At 43.2% G+C, this 14847-nt stretch overlaps 1 protein-coding gene across 1 annotated transcript in view; it reads left to right on the top strand.

Moving 5' to 3' along the window:
* The first annotated feature begins 4856 nt into the window (after window positions 1-4856).
* Window positions 4857-14847, top strand: part of LOC132380679 (carcinoembryonic antigen-related cell adhesion molecule 5-like) — a 73833-nt gene continuing 63842 nt past the window's right edge. Inside the window, exon 1 of the mRNA XM_059949666.1 lies at window positions 4857-4944. Within this exon, the coding sequence (XP_059805649.1) occupies window positions 4914-4944 (31 nt within the window). The 5' untranslated portion in view covers window positions 4857-4913. The remainder of the gene's footprint in view (window positions 4945-14847) is intronic.

Raw genomic sequence — 14847 nt, 5'->3', positions numbered from 1 at the left:
GCCAACCAAAATAGGATCCTTTTATTCCCACTCTCTGCTTCTAACGAACAACCAATTCTCCACTTGTGATAGTAACTTACCTGTAATTTCGTATCATGCTGAACAACCTCCTGTGCGGCACTTTGTCAGAGGCCTTCTGAAAATCCAATTACTCCACATCCACTGCATCTCCTTTGTCTGCACTGCTTGTAATTTCCCAAAAAAATTAAATTAGGTTATACAAGCAAGATTTTTATTCCAGGAAACCATGCTGGCTTTGGCCTATCTTGTCATATGCCTCCATGTACTCCGTAATCTGATCCCTAACTATCGATGGTAACAGCTTTCCTACCACTCAAGTCAAGCTAACAGGTCTATAGATTCCTTTTTGCTGCCTCCCATCCTTCTTAGATAGCGAAGTAGCGTTTGGCTATTTCCATTCATCCGGTACAATACCAGAATCTATCTACTCTTGAACGATCATCTTTAATGCCTCCGCAATCTCTCCAGCTACATCCTTCAGAACCCGGGAGTGCATTCCATCATTCTTAGGAGATTTATCTTAACTGTTACTATTAAGCTTCCTGAACACCTTCTCAGTTATAATTTGCACAATATATACTTCACTTCCGCGACCTGCTTGAATATCTGGTACACTACAGATATCTTCCACTGTGAAGACTAATGTAAAATAGACATTTAGTTCCTTTGTCATCTCTGCGTTTCTCCAGCGTCATTTTCTATTGGTCCTATATCTGCCTCTCTTTATCCATTATATAAAAACGGGTTTAGTACCTTCGTTGATATTAGTCGTCGGCATCCTTGCATAATCCATCTTCGCCTTCCTACTGACCTTTTTACTTTCCTTGGGCAAGTTTTTTAAGATTCCCTATCCGCTATCTGTCTGCTAGCATTGGCTTGATTGTCTGATCTTTCTTTTGATTTTCCTTTGGCTCTGATTTCACTTCTCAGACATGGTAGTGTCCTTCTTGCATCCGAAAATATATTCGTATTTGGAAATTACCTGTCCTGCCTTTCCCGCATTTTTCGCAGTAATTCCAGACATTTCTGGTTCCCAACCCCCCAGGGGGTGCGAAATGGAATTTCAGGGGGTGTGACAAAGAGTGTTCTTGAGTGACGAGTCACGAGTCATTACTCAGCAAGCTGTCAGTGTGCCTTGAGAAGTGATTGTAACGTTTGTCCCAAGCACACTCCAGTCTCCCGCTGCCCGAGTCAGCGCTGAGGAGTCTCATCAGTGTTACCTTGGAAGTTACACCTCAGAGCTGCGGACTCTCATCAATGTTAGCTAGGAGGTTTCATCTCGGAGTTAAAAATCATCTCATAATGCCAAAATCTTCATACATCCCGAATCAACCATCGAGTAACGACTTCGCGTTAAAACCAAACAAGCAGACGGTAGGTAAATTATTCAATTATAAAATTTTAAAAAGCCGCATTTTGATAAAAAGCAGCTGAAGTCATTCATTTGCATTTGTCTCAATGCATTAAAGAAACTTTTGAATTTCAAAATTTTTTCTTTTCTCTTAAAAGGTTTTTTTTCTTGAATCCTTGATAATTTTGAATTGTGTTAGTTGAGGATCTATCATGTTTAGCACCGAGGACTTTGAATCGTGTGATGGGAGTTTATATCTCCGGTAATTATCAGAAATAGGTGTGTAAATTCAGTAGAGAGTAGCCTAATAAGTTGCGTTGTGTCCCTGGAGCATTTCCACCTGACGATTTACCTTGGCGTAATCACAGGTAATATCGTAATATAATATTCGAAAGTGTATTTCTTGCGATACTTTGCTATAGGCATGTCTGATTGAGTAAAGCAGTCATCTCTGACTTAGTCAGATAGTTTTTCTCATATTATCTCATATTATGCTCTTTACCCTTAACACTTCATTAACTCTTCATCATGTCAAAAAGAAGGAAATGGAATGATGACTATGCGTGCTTTGGTTCAAGCTTCAAGAGGAGCTGATGTTGAAGGACATGATGTTGGGTCATTGAAAATCAAAAGAGCTCGTTTTGATTCACAAGGACCTCTTCCAAAATTAGGTTTCATTTCTGTTGAAAACCCACTACATCTTGCTTCATACCAAGTGGCATATAAAGTGGCCAAATCCATTAAGCCCCATACAATTGCGAAAGATCTCATCAATCCATGTGCCCTGAAAATGGCAACAATTATCCAGGGCAAAGAAGCAAGAAAAAAATTTGAACAGCTGCCTCTGTCAAATAATGACATTCACAACTGAATCAGTGATTTGAGTGAAGATATTTTGGACCAAGTCATCTCAGATGTCAGAGCTAGTCCTCTTAAAATCTCTATTCAGTTGGATCAGTCAACTGATGTCTCCAGTTGTAGTCAACTCATCACATTAGTGAGGTCTGTCAATGATGGTGCTGTGAAGGAAGATTTCCTTTTTTGTAAAGATCTGAAAATAAACACACCTGCAAAGGATGTGATGCAGCTGGTGAAAGACTTCTTTGCCAAACATGATTTAGATATCAAAGTCATTGGTTCTATGTGCACTAACGGAGCACCTGCAATGCTTGGAAATAAATCAGGCTTTTCTGCATTGATGAAAAAGGAGGTTCCAGATTTGCAAGTTACCCATTGTTTTCTTCATCAGAATGCTTTGTCATCAAAAACATTGCCTCCAAATTTGAAGAAAGTCCTTGATACTTGTGTGAAGATCATCAACTGGATCGTGGGCGTGCTTTGAACCATCGCATCTTCAAATCATTTTGTGAGGATCTATGAAGTGAGCACTCAGTTTTGCTTTTCCACACATGAAGTCCGTTGGTTGTCACAAGGACAAGCTTTAACCCGTTTATTTGAACTGCGGGAAGAAATCAAAATTTTTCTGGAGGACCGGGAGAATGATCTGGTTCAGGCAATGGAATCACAGGAGTTCACCCAAATGCTGGCTTACTTAGCTGGCATTTTCACTCGTATGAATGACCTGAGTGTTTCCCTTCAAGAAAAAGGAATAAACATATTGAAGGCTTGTGAAAAGTTGAATGCTTTCAAAGAAAAGTTACGTCTTTGATGTCGAAGGATGGAAAGAGACAGTCTCTCAAATTTTCCTTCACTAGAAGAGATGGTTGATGATTCTGGATCCATAACTTCTACTGTGAGTGAAGAAATTGTGGCTCATTTGGAAATGCTGTCAGAATCGTTTGATGGATATTTTGCTGCTGGAGAACTGATGATTGCAGTAGAATGGAACATGAATCCATATTCCTACAATTTGGAGAAAATATCTGATGATGAATAGCTGAAGGAAGATCTTATTTATTTGCCGGCAAATCGAGCTCTTGGAATGCAATTTTAAAGCAAGACTTTGAAGGTGGTTTGGTGTGCACCACTGGATATGTTGCCAAGACTTGCTGGAAAAGCACTCCATGTCCTCACTCCATTTGCAACAACATACTTGTGTGAATCTGGATTCAGTTCTCTTCTGTCAATCAAGACAAAATCAAGGAATCGCCTGAATCCACAGGCAGACCTGTGTATCGCATTCAGCAAGAAGGTTCCCCGTTTTGACAAAATCATGAATGAGAAGCAGGAGCAAAGAAGTCATTGAATTTTATGTTCACAATTGGGATTTATTTTACGGTTTCCAATTTTTTCTGAATAAATTAGAATCTAATTACTCAATTTATATTTGCATTTTATGGACTGAGTAAAAAGCTTATTTTTTTAAGTTCAAGTGGTTCACCCGCATGTGGTTCAAAAATTAGAAATTAGACTCCTTCATCTTCAAATGTGATATTACTTTTATCAGGGGTGCGAACATTAATCAAACATTTCCTAGGGGTGTGGGGCATAGAAAAGGTTGGGAACCACTGCTTTACACCAACCTTTGCCTGTTCCCCTCTCATGCCATTGTATGCGGTGAGGGCCTATAAATACCTCGGTGTGCACCTGGTTTACAGACGTGAATGAAGTACCAATACAGACGCTGTGCCCCAGAAGGGCCAGAGTCGCCTCTACGTCTTGAAAAGATGGGGATCCTTTGGAGTGCGCAAGCCACTCCTTCACATGTTCTACCAGCGTGCTTTTAACAGTACAATCTTTTATGTGTGGGTCTGTTGGGGAAATGGAATTAAAATGTGTGATGCCAACAGGCTCAGAAAACGGTTTAGAAAAGCTGCCTCTGTTTTGGAGTCAAACTGGACACGCTGGAGCCTGTGGAAGAACAAAGGACCCTCCGGAAAATCCTAGCAATTCTGGACAATGTTTCCCACCCTCTGAATGCCACTTTGGCTGAATAGAGAGGCACTTCCAGTAATAGACTGCTAAAACTGCCCTGCTCCAAAGAGCGCTATGAGGTCATTCTTACCTTGGCTATTAGGCTCGATAATAAGTGAACCTATAGCAGAGGAAGTGATGATTTCCCTCCTGTTAGACTGTTTGATGCAAGTTATTTTTTAATCTTTTTACATGTCTTCTGATATTTCTATATATCTGTGCACTTGTAATGCTACTGACACACTGTTATTTCCTTTCGGGTCAATAGTGTATCCATCTATTAGAACAGAGATAAGCAGCAATTTCTTTAACAATAGAGTGGCGACTCTGTGGAATTCATTGCTTGACATAGTTGAGGTGGGATGATATTGGGTATATTTAAATTGGATGTTGATTGGTTCTTGCCCAGTCACTAAATCAAAGGTTCCGCGGAGAAACTAGCAGGATGGGTTTCATAGTTATGATAAAACACCCCGGATGAGATGGTGGTGCAGACTCAATGCGCCGAATTGCCTACTTCTGCTCCCACGTGGTCTGTCCTAGGTCACGTGTTCCTTTCAGCTCCTCCCTTCTGCAGTCATATTCTTAACCATTCCTGGAAGTAACAGCAGTCTCAGAATCTTCTCCGCGCAGAACGCTGATGCGTCCAAGCGGTACAAAATAGATCATGATCATCGTCGCTTTGTTGCTGTTATTTGGTGAGTCGTGAAACTATCTGCATCTGTATTCAGTATCGGCAACTTACCTTGATAGTCGGAGTGTGTAGGCTAAACGCACCGCGTAAGCTACTGTAGTGCCTGAAACTAGGGACTTAACCAACATTTCGACACAAATTTATGGAATTCCTCCAACAGCTGTCCCGCGAAAAGGCATTTTAATTGTTAGGTGTTTTTTTTTGCAAAATTGATACGTTTACCTGTTTCAGTTGTATTTTGTTCGTCTAAACCCGCTTCGCTGTATTTTTCCAATTTGTGTTTGTTTACTGATTTTAATAAAAAATACAACAGCTACTTTTGGCTTCAAGAGAAAATACTGAGGGATGCTTAGCGGCGAAACTGAATTCTAAAATATGGGTTGTAAATATTTCCCCTGTTCAATCGATAGCCTGTTGTTTTTGATGATAGAAAGTGTGCATGCATGGAGCTAAAAGAGGAAGAAACGATGCAAGGTGTTTCCCAAAATCGGCGGATAGTTTACATTATATTTAGCTGTGCTGTATGGAAGCTTGTGCCTTGTGCAGACAAGTTCCCCTTTCTCAGATTTACTGTTACTTTCAGTTGAAAGTGCCTCTTTAATTTATGACATCCGGCACTTTTTACGCTGTACCAGAAACAGTCAGTTTCACAATGCATATATTATTAATGATAATAACATTTATTCTTATTAACTGCTTAAAAGCATGATCATGAGGCTTGATTTAAACTTATTACATTACTGCTGCTGTTTAGAAACATAGAAAACCTACAGCACAATACAGGCCCTTCAAAGTTGTGCCGAACATGTTCCTACTTAGAAGTTACTGGGCTTACCTATAGCCCACACAAAATGCTGGTGGAACACAGCAGGCCAGGCAACATCTATAGGGAGAAGCGCTGTCGACGTGTCGGGCCGAGACCCTTCGTCAGGACTAACCGAAAGGAAAGATAGTAAGAGATTTGAAAGTAGTGGGGGGAGGGGGAAATGCGAAATGATAGGAGAAGACTGGAGGGGGTGGGATGAAGCTAAAAGCTGGAAAGGTGATTGGTGAAAGTGATACAAAGCTGGAGAAGGGAAAGGAACGTGGGACGGGAGGCACTTCGGCCACCTCCAACGGGATCCCACTCCCAAACACATTTTTCCCTGCTCTCCTCTTTCTGCTTTTCGCAGGAATCTCTCCCTACGCGACTCCCTTGTACCCCACCCCCCGTCCCTTCCCACCGATCTCCCTCCTGGTACTTATCCTTGTAAACGGAACAAGTGCTACACCTTCCCTTACACTTCAGCCCTCACCAGCATTCAGGGCCCCAGACAGTCCCCTTCCAGGTGAGGCGATACTTCACCTGTGAGTCGGCTGGTGTGGTATACTGCGTCCGGTGCTCCCGGTGTGGTCTTTTATATATTGTTGAGACCCGACGCAGACTGGGAGACAGTTTCGCTCATCACCTACGCTCGGTCCGCCAGAAAAAGCAGGATCAGCCAGTGGCCACACATTTCAATTCCACGTCCCATTCTGATATGTCTATCCATGACCTCCTCTATTGTCCAAATGCATCCAAGCTCAGGTTGGAGGAACAACATATTATATACTGGCTGGGTAGCCTTCAACCTGATGGCATGAACATTGACTTTTCTAACTTCCGGTAATCCCCCTCCTCCCCTTCGTACCCCATCCCTGAGATATTTAGTCGTTTGCCTGTTCTCCATCTCCCTCTGGTGCTCCCCCCACACCTCCTTTCTGTCTCCTGAGGCCTCCCGTCCCATGATCATTTCCCTTCTCCAGCTTTGTTTCACTTACGCCAAACACCTTTCCAGCTCTTAGCTTCATCCCACCCCCTCCGGTCTTCTCCTATCATTTCGCATTTCTCCCTTCCCCCAGTACTTTCAAATCTCTTACTATCTTTCCTTTCGGTTAGTCCTGACGAAGGGTCTCGGCCCAAAACGTTGACAGCGCTTCTCCCTATAGATGCTGCCTGGCCTGCTGTGTGCCACCAGCATTTTGTGTGTGTTGTTGTTTGAATTTCCAACATCTGCAGATTTCCTCGTGTTTACCTATAGCCCGCTATTTTACTAAGCTCCATGTACCTACCTACATATCTCTTAAAAGACCCTATCGTATCCGTCTCCACAACCGCTGCCGGGAGCCCATTCCACGCAGGCACCACTCCCTGAGTAAAAAACTTAACCTGGACATTCCTCTGTACCTACTCCCAAGCACCGTAAACCTGTGTCCTCTTGTGGCAACTATTCCAGCCCTGGGGAAAAGCCTGTGACAATCCACAGGATCAATGTCTCTCATCATCTTCTACATTTCTGTCAGGTCAGATCTCATCCTCCGTCGCTCCAAGGAGAAAAGGCCGAGTTCACTCAACCTATTTTCATAAGGCATGCTCCCCAATCCAGGCAACATCCTTGTAAATCTCCTCTGTACGCTTGCTATGGCTTCCAGTTTCTTCGTGCAGACAGGTGACCAGAACTAAGCATTGGCAAATCCATGGCCAAGTGGGGTCTGAACAGGGTCCAATATAGCTGTAACATTACCTCTCAGCTCCTAAATTCAATTCTACGATTGCTGAAGAGAAATACACCATACACCTTCTTAAGAACAGTCAAACTGCGCAACTGCTTTCAGCGTCCTCTGGACTCGGACCGCAAAATCACTCTGATCCTCCACACTGCCAAGAGTCTTACCATTAATACTATATTCTGTCATCATATTTGTCAAAGGAATCACAAAGATTCCTTTCCATAGTGAATACTGAAGTAAAGTATTCATTAAGTATCTCTGATATTTCCTCCGGTTCCATACACACTTTCCCAATGTCACACTTGATAGGTCCCATTCTTTCACGTCTTATCCTCTTCCTCTTCACATACTTGTAGAATGTCTTGGGGTTTTGCTTTATCCTGACCGCCAGGGCCTTCTCATGGCCATTTCTGGCTCTCCTAATGTCCTTCTTATTAGCCTTTTAATCTTCTAGATCTCTAACGTTACCTAGCTATCTGAACCTTCTGTAAGCTTTTCTTTTAAACTTTACTAGATTTATTACAGCCTTTTTGTTGGCGCGTGGCCTAGTGGATAAGGCATGTCTAATGATCTGAGGGTCACTGGTTCGAGCCTCAGCTGAGGCAACGTTTTGTGTCCTTGAGAAAGACACTTAACAACCATTGCTGTGCGATGACACTGGTGCCAAGCTGCTTGGGTCCTAGTGTCCTTCCCTTGGAAAACATCGGAGGTGTGCAGAGGAAAAGGCTTTCAGCATGGTCAACTGCCGGTCTCCCACACAACACTGCCCAGGACTACGCCTAGGAAACCTTCCGACGCGCAAATCCATGGCCTCACGAGACTAACGGATGCCTATAATGTACAACAGAAATATTCCCTGATTATTTTCCATATTTCTTCAGTACTTTTCCCTGAGAACATCTGTTTCCAATGTAAGTCCCCAATTTCCTGCCTGAGAGCCTCATAATTCCCCTTACCTCAAATAAACACTTTTCTAACTTGTCTACTCCTGTCTCTCCCCAATGATACTGTAAAGAAGACAGAACTATGATCAGTATCTCAAAGATGCTCTCCCACTGATAGATCTGACACCTGACCAGGGTCATATCCCAATACCAAATCAAATACAGCAATTCCCCTTGTAGGTTTATCTACATATTGTGTCAAGAAACCTTCCTGAACACACCTAACAAATTCCACCCCATCTAAACCCTTTGTTCTAGGGAGATGTCAATCGATATTTGGAAAATTAAAATCGCCCATCACTACAACTTTTACACCTTTCCAGGATCTGTTTCCCTATCTGCTCCTCGATATCCCTGTTACTATTGGGGGGGCTATAAAAACACCCGGTAAAGCTATTTACCCCTTCCTCTTCTTAACCTCCACCCACAGAGACTCAGTAGACAATCCCTCCATGACTTCCAACTTTACTGCAGCCGTGACACTATCGCTCATCAACAGTGCCACGCCCCCACCTCTTTTGCCTCCCTCCTTGGCTTTCTAAAACATCTAAAACCGGCACTTGAAGTAACCATTCCTGTCCCTGAGCCATCCAAGTCTCTGTAATGGCCACCACATCATATCTCCAAGTACCAATCCACGCTCTAAGCTCACCTGCTTTGTTCAGACTACCCCTTGCGTTAAAATAGACACATCTTAAACCTTCTACTGCAAATTCATCTTATGCCCCGTGCATTCTCCACCACTACTAATCAGTTGCTTTCAGTAAACTACACTGCGAATTGTGGACATCTGTTTTACGTTGTTAGCAACTTGTTAAAATATACACTTGCCGCAGGTCATCTGGCATGTTATGTATCTGAGCTGAAACCGCGTTTCCGTTTCAACACTTTGTTTTCAAAGATCTATGCAGAAATACTGATAGAGGCCATAGCAGGAAAAGCGACCGCACGCCATGTACAATCGCCAGATAGCACAGGTGGCTGACGTAAGGAAGTCCCGACAATAACTGGAAATAGCAGGCTGGGGGTCGAACAGAGACGCTGCTTATGGCTGCACAAGAACAGGTGCTGAGCACAGAAACATTAGAAGCAGAGGTATTTCACTCCAGACAAGACCTAAGGTGCAGACTGTGAAAGGAATCCGCGGAAACCATCCAGCACGTAGTAGCAGGATGTAAGATTCAGGCAGGGACAGCATTCACTGAACAGCAGAACCAAGTCGCAGGAAGTAGACTCTCCCAAGTTCAAATGACAAACACCCGAGAATGTAGTGGAGAATGACAAAACTAAGTGCTGTGGGACATGAGGATGAACGAATTTGAGAACTTGGCGGAACACCAGGGTTTGAAAGAGCAGGCAGAAAGTGTGTGGAAGGTTATGTTATAGCCAGAGTAATCCCGGTGATGATCGGATAACTTAGAGCTCTGCCACCTGGATAAGGAGAGTGGCTCCAACAAATCCCGTGAACAGTATCTGAGATCTCGGTCCAGAAGAGAGCACTACTAGGAGTAGCAAGGATACAGCGCCGAACCCTCAAGGTCCCCGGCTTCTGGTAAAGGACCCAGGATGGAGAGAAAAATACATATAAGCACCACTCATAAGAGGTAAGAAAATATAAAACATATGTAAATTCTAAAATAGTTATGTTTCCAGATTATTGTAACTCTCTACTGCATCACCAGGAATAACGTCTGCTTTTAAATAGTCTTTATTTTAAAAAGTAAAACTATCGCGATGATAGTTTGTTGATACAGTTGTAATTCTGCAGAATGGGTATTAAGGTGATTATTGACAAATCAGACTGGGGAAATGACGCAGTCACGATCAACCGATCAGTGCTTCATAGACGTAGGCCAGTAGAGCATGGAAATAAAGTCCAGCAAACAGCAGATACCGGTTACTGGAGCTGCGATAACATCGTCAAAGAAGTCAACTTTACTAAAAGTTGTCAGAAACAATTACTGTCCCCACGTTCAGTTCTGTGAAATGAGCTGTGTTAGCAGGAGGCTATTGTGTGCAACAACATCCATTTGTGACTAGCAATTTAAACAAAGACGAATATACATTAAATACAGAGACTGGATATATCTGAAAACAGTTTTCGGTTGATTGTTCTCTGAAACCTTTTGGCGATGGCGCAATCTTCTTTGTATCAGAACTTGACTGAGATAAAACCACTGATAGTCGTTGTCAGAGCTTTCTAGATGAATGCTACAGATAAAAACTATCAGTTGTAAGATCTATTTTTTCATTAAAATTTTACCGTTGCTTTATTTTTTCCTGTATGTCATGCAGAGGATTTATTTGATACTCCAGAACACGTGGAATATCTCTAAGAGATTTGTATACCCTAAAGCGCATCTAAACTCACCTCCTTACTGTGTCTGCACAGGCGCCTCGCCGAGATACAGATCAGCAGAGAGGTGTGAACCCCGGATGCTTTAGAAAACACAGTATCACACCGACCTACTGAAATCACCAGTTTTCTTTTAGACAACGAACAAATTATTTCCATTCACAATTCCAGATGCTCCCGGAATTTTCAACAAAACTTAATCCTTTCAGGTGGAATACACACAAAATGCTGGTGGAATGCAGCAGGCCTAGCCGCATCTACAGGAAGAAGTAGAGTCGATGTTTCGGACCGAGATCCTTCGTCAAGGACTAACTGAAAGGAGAGATACTAAGAGATTTGAAATTAGGAGGGGAGGGGCAAATGCGAAACGATAGGAGAAGACCGGAGGGGGTGAGGTGAAGCTGAGAGCTGGAAAGATGATTGGCAAAAGGGATAGAGAGCTTGAGAAAGGAAAGGATCATGGGACGGGAGGCCTAAGGAGAAAGAAAGGAGAGGGGAGCACCAGAGGGAGATGGAGAACAGAAGAGTGATGGGCAGAGAGAGCGAATAAAGGGGGAGGGGAAAAAACTAAATATATCAGGGATGAGGTAAGAAGGGGAGGGGGCATTAACAGAAGTTAGTGTTCATGCCATCAGGTTGGAAGCTACCCAGACGCAATATAAAGTGTTGTTCCTCAAGCAGAGTGTAGCTTCATCTTGACAGTAGAGGAGGACTTGGATAGACATATCAGAATGGGAATGGGACGTGGAATTAAAATGTGTGGCCACTGGGAGATCTTGCTTTCTCTGGCGGACCGAGCGTAGGTGTTCAGCGAAACGGTCTCCCAGTCTGCGTCGGGTCTCACCAATATATAAAGGGCCACACCGGGAGCCCGGACGCAGATCATCACACCAGTCAATTCACAAGTCAAGTGTCGCCTCACCTGGAATGACTGTCTGGGGCCCTGAATGTTGGTGAGGGAAGAAGTGTGAGGATAGGTGTAGCACTTGTTCCACTTACAAGGGTAAGCTCCAGGAGGGCGATCAGTGGGAATGGATGGGAGGGACGAATGGACAAGGGAGTCGCGTATGGAGCGATCCATGCGGAAACCAGAAAGGTGGGGAGGGAAAGATGTGCTTGGTAGTGGGATCCCTTTGGAGGTGGCGGTAGTTATGGAGAATTATACATTGGACCCGGAGGCTGGTACGGTGGTAGGTGAGGACAAGGAGAACCCTATCCCGAGTGGGATGGCAGGTGGATGGGGGTAGGGCAGATGTGCGGAAAATGGGAGAGATGCGTTTGAGAGTAGAGTTGATGGTGGAAGAAGGGAAGCCCCTTTGTTTGAAAAAAGAAGAAATCTCATTCGTCCTGGAAAGAAAAGCCTCATCCTGAGAGCAGATGCAGTGGAGACGGAAAAATTCTAAGAAGGGGAATAGCATTTTTGCAAGAGACAGGATGAGAAGAATAGTCCAGGTAGCTGTGACCGTCCGTAGGCTTGTAGTAGATATCAGTAGAAAAGCTCTCTCCAGAGATGGAGACGGAAAGATCTAGAAAGGAGAGGGAGGTGTCCGAAATGGACCAGGTAAGTTTGAGGGCAGGGTGAAAGTTGGAGGCAAAGTTAATGAACTCAGCGAACTCAGCATGCGTGCAGGAGACAGCGCCAATGCAGCCGTCGATGTAGCGAAGGAAAAGAGGGGGACGGATACCAGTATCGGCTTGGAACATGGACTCTTCCACAAAGCCAACAAGAAGGCAATCATAGCTGGGACCCATGAGGGTACCCATTGCTACACCTTCGGTTTGGAGGAAGTGGAGGAACCAAAGGAAAAATAATTGACAGTAAGAACTAAATGCGCTAGACGGAGGGGAGTGGTGGTCGAGGGGAATTACTTTGGTCTGGAATCGAAAAAGAAGCAGAGAGCTTTGAGACCTTCCTGGTGGGGGATGGTGGTATTTAGGGTCGTCCATGGTGTAAATAAGGCGATGGGGGTCTCTCTCTCTCTCTGTCTCTGTCTCTGTCTCTGTCTCTGTCTCTGTCTGTCTGTCTCTCTCTCTCTCTCTCTCTCTCTCTCTCTCTCTCTCTCTCTCTCTCTCTCTCTCCCTCTCTCTCTCTTCTCTCACTCTCTCTCTCTCTCTCTCTCTCTCTCCTCTCTCTCTCTCTCTCTCTCTCTCTCTCTCTCTCTCTCTCTCTCTCTCTCTCTCCCTGTTCTCCATCTCCCTCTGGTGCTCCGCTCGCCTTTTCTTTCTCCCGTCACGTGATACTTTCCCTTCTCAAGCTCTGTATCGCCTTTGACAATCGCCTTTCCAGTTCTCGGCTTCACCTCACCACCTCTGGTTTTATCCTATCATTTCGCATTTCCCCCTCCCTTTCCTATTTTCAAATCTCTTACTACCTTTCCTTTCAGTTAGTCCTGACGAAGGGGCTCGGCCTGAAACGTCGACAGTGCTTCCTGCTATAGATGCTGTCTGGCCTGCTGTGTTCCACCAGCATTTTGTGTGTGTTGCTTGAAAATCCAGCATCTGCAGATTTCTTCGTATTTGCCTTTCATGGGGAAAGTTTTTTTGGATGAGTGGGACGAGAAGAAATGAAGAGAAGACAAAAGAAGGGAGAATTATGAAAATTCCGAAAGCAGAGAAGAACAAAATGGAGAAAGAAATGAAATATGACATGAAGAATGAAAAGAAGAAACAGAGAGACAGAGGCAGAAAATAGGACCAAATGGAAGAAAGGAAAAAATAAAGACAGGTCGATAGATACAATGAAGGAGAAAGAGAAAGTGCTGTGCAAAAAGAATGCGGATGGAGAAAATTAAACTGCCCTCAGCGTCTATTGAAACATTTTCGACACACAACAGTTTTAGGAGAGGCAACAAAAGTACTCCCATGGCTGTAAATAATTTGCTATCAAATCAACTACTTCCAATGTCAATCATTTACATCCCTGTTCCTGTAGAAGAGTCAATTGTTCATGCACTTCTGAAACGAGGCTCAAAAATTGGAAAAGTAATGCACAATAGTCACTTGCACAAATAGACTTTTCTAAATCTTTGCATATAACCTGTTCAATATCTTCGACGTTACTAGTTGAAGGAGGTAATTTCACAGAACGGGGAAGAAAAATGCAGCTAACAATGACAATGCTGAAGCTCGACAATAGTTACTTTTTAAACTTCTTCATTTAACATTTGTTGCGAAATTTGTTGACCAATATACCCACATTCGAACTTGCTGTTTCTGAGAAAAGTAACGTTTCAGCAAGTACAAACACCCACCACTGCCTAACCCAAAGTACCGCCTCTCTGTCAATCTAATTAACTATTTGCTTTCCTCTCCTCACTTTGCCATTTCACTTGCTCCAGCTCTCGGAGAGAGCAAACAGATCCGTGCATAATTTTATCCAACAGGTTTAAATGCAAGGAAGTTTGGCTGCAAGGAAGGATGACGGTGTGAGATATATACGGGTCTAAAGCCGGAGAAGAAAGGCTTTCGCTCTCACAGCCCAAATGGAGATGATTACTCCAAAGAAATTGAACTAAATATTACTTACACTTTGTGCAAATACTAACTTGTTTTTGATAATCCTCGTTTAGTCCCACGTCACGTAATGAGGCTTTTCAATCAAAATTTATTCAAGGCTGCTGAACCATAATTAAACAGAGAGATAGAGAAGTAAATTGATAGACAGACTAACGGATAGATAGATAGATAGATAGATAGATAGATAGATAGATAGATAGATAGATAGATAGATAGATAGATAGATAGATAGATAGATAGATAGATAGATAGATAGATAGATAGATAGATAGATAGATAGATAGATAGATAGATAGATAGATAGATAGATAGATAGATAGATAGATAGATAGATAGATAGATAGATAGATAGATAGATAGAATGAGGTAGATTGCTAGCTGGATAGATAGACAGATTGAATAGTTAGAGAGAGAGGTAGGTCGATAGATAGATAAGTAGATTGTGAGACAGATAGACAAACAGAGAGACAGATAGATGGAAGATAAGGTTGGGAGCTCGGGTTGTTCTTTGATTGTAACGTTTTACGCCGTGCCTGGAGGTCAGGTCGAAAACGTTTTGTTA

The sequence above is a fragment of the Hypanus sabinus genome, chromosome 24, assembly GCF_030144855.1.
Source record: "Hypanus sabinus isolate sHypSab1 chromosome 24, sHypSab1.hap1, whole genome shotgun sequence".
In the NCBI taxonomy this organism is placed as follows: Eukaryota; Metazoa; Chordata; class Chondrichthyes; order Myliobatiformes; family Dasyatidae; genus Hypanus; species Hypanus sabinus.
This window is presented reverse-complemented; position numbering and strand designations above follow the sequence as displayed.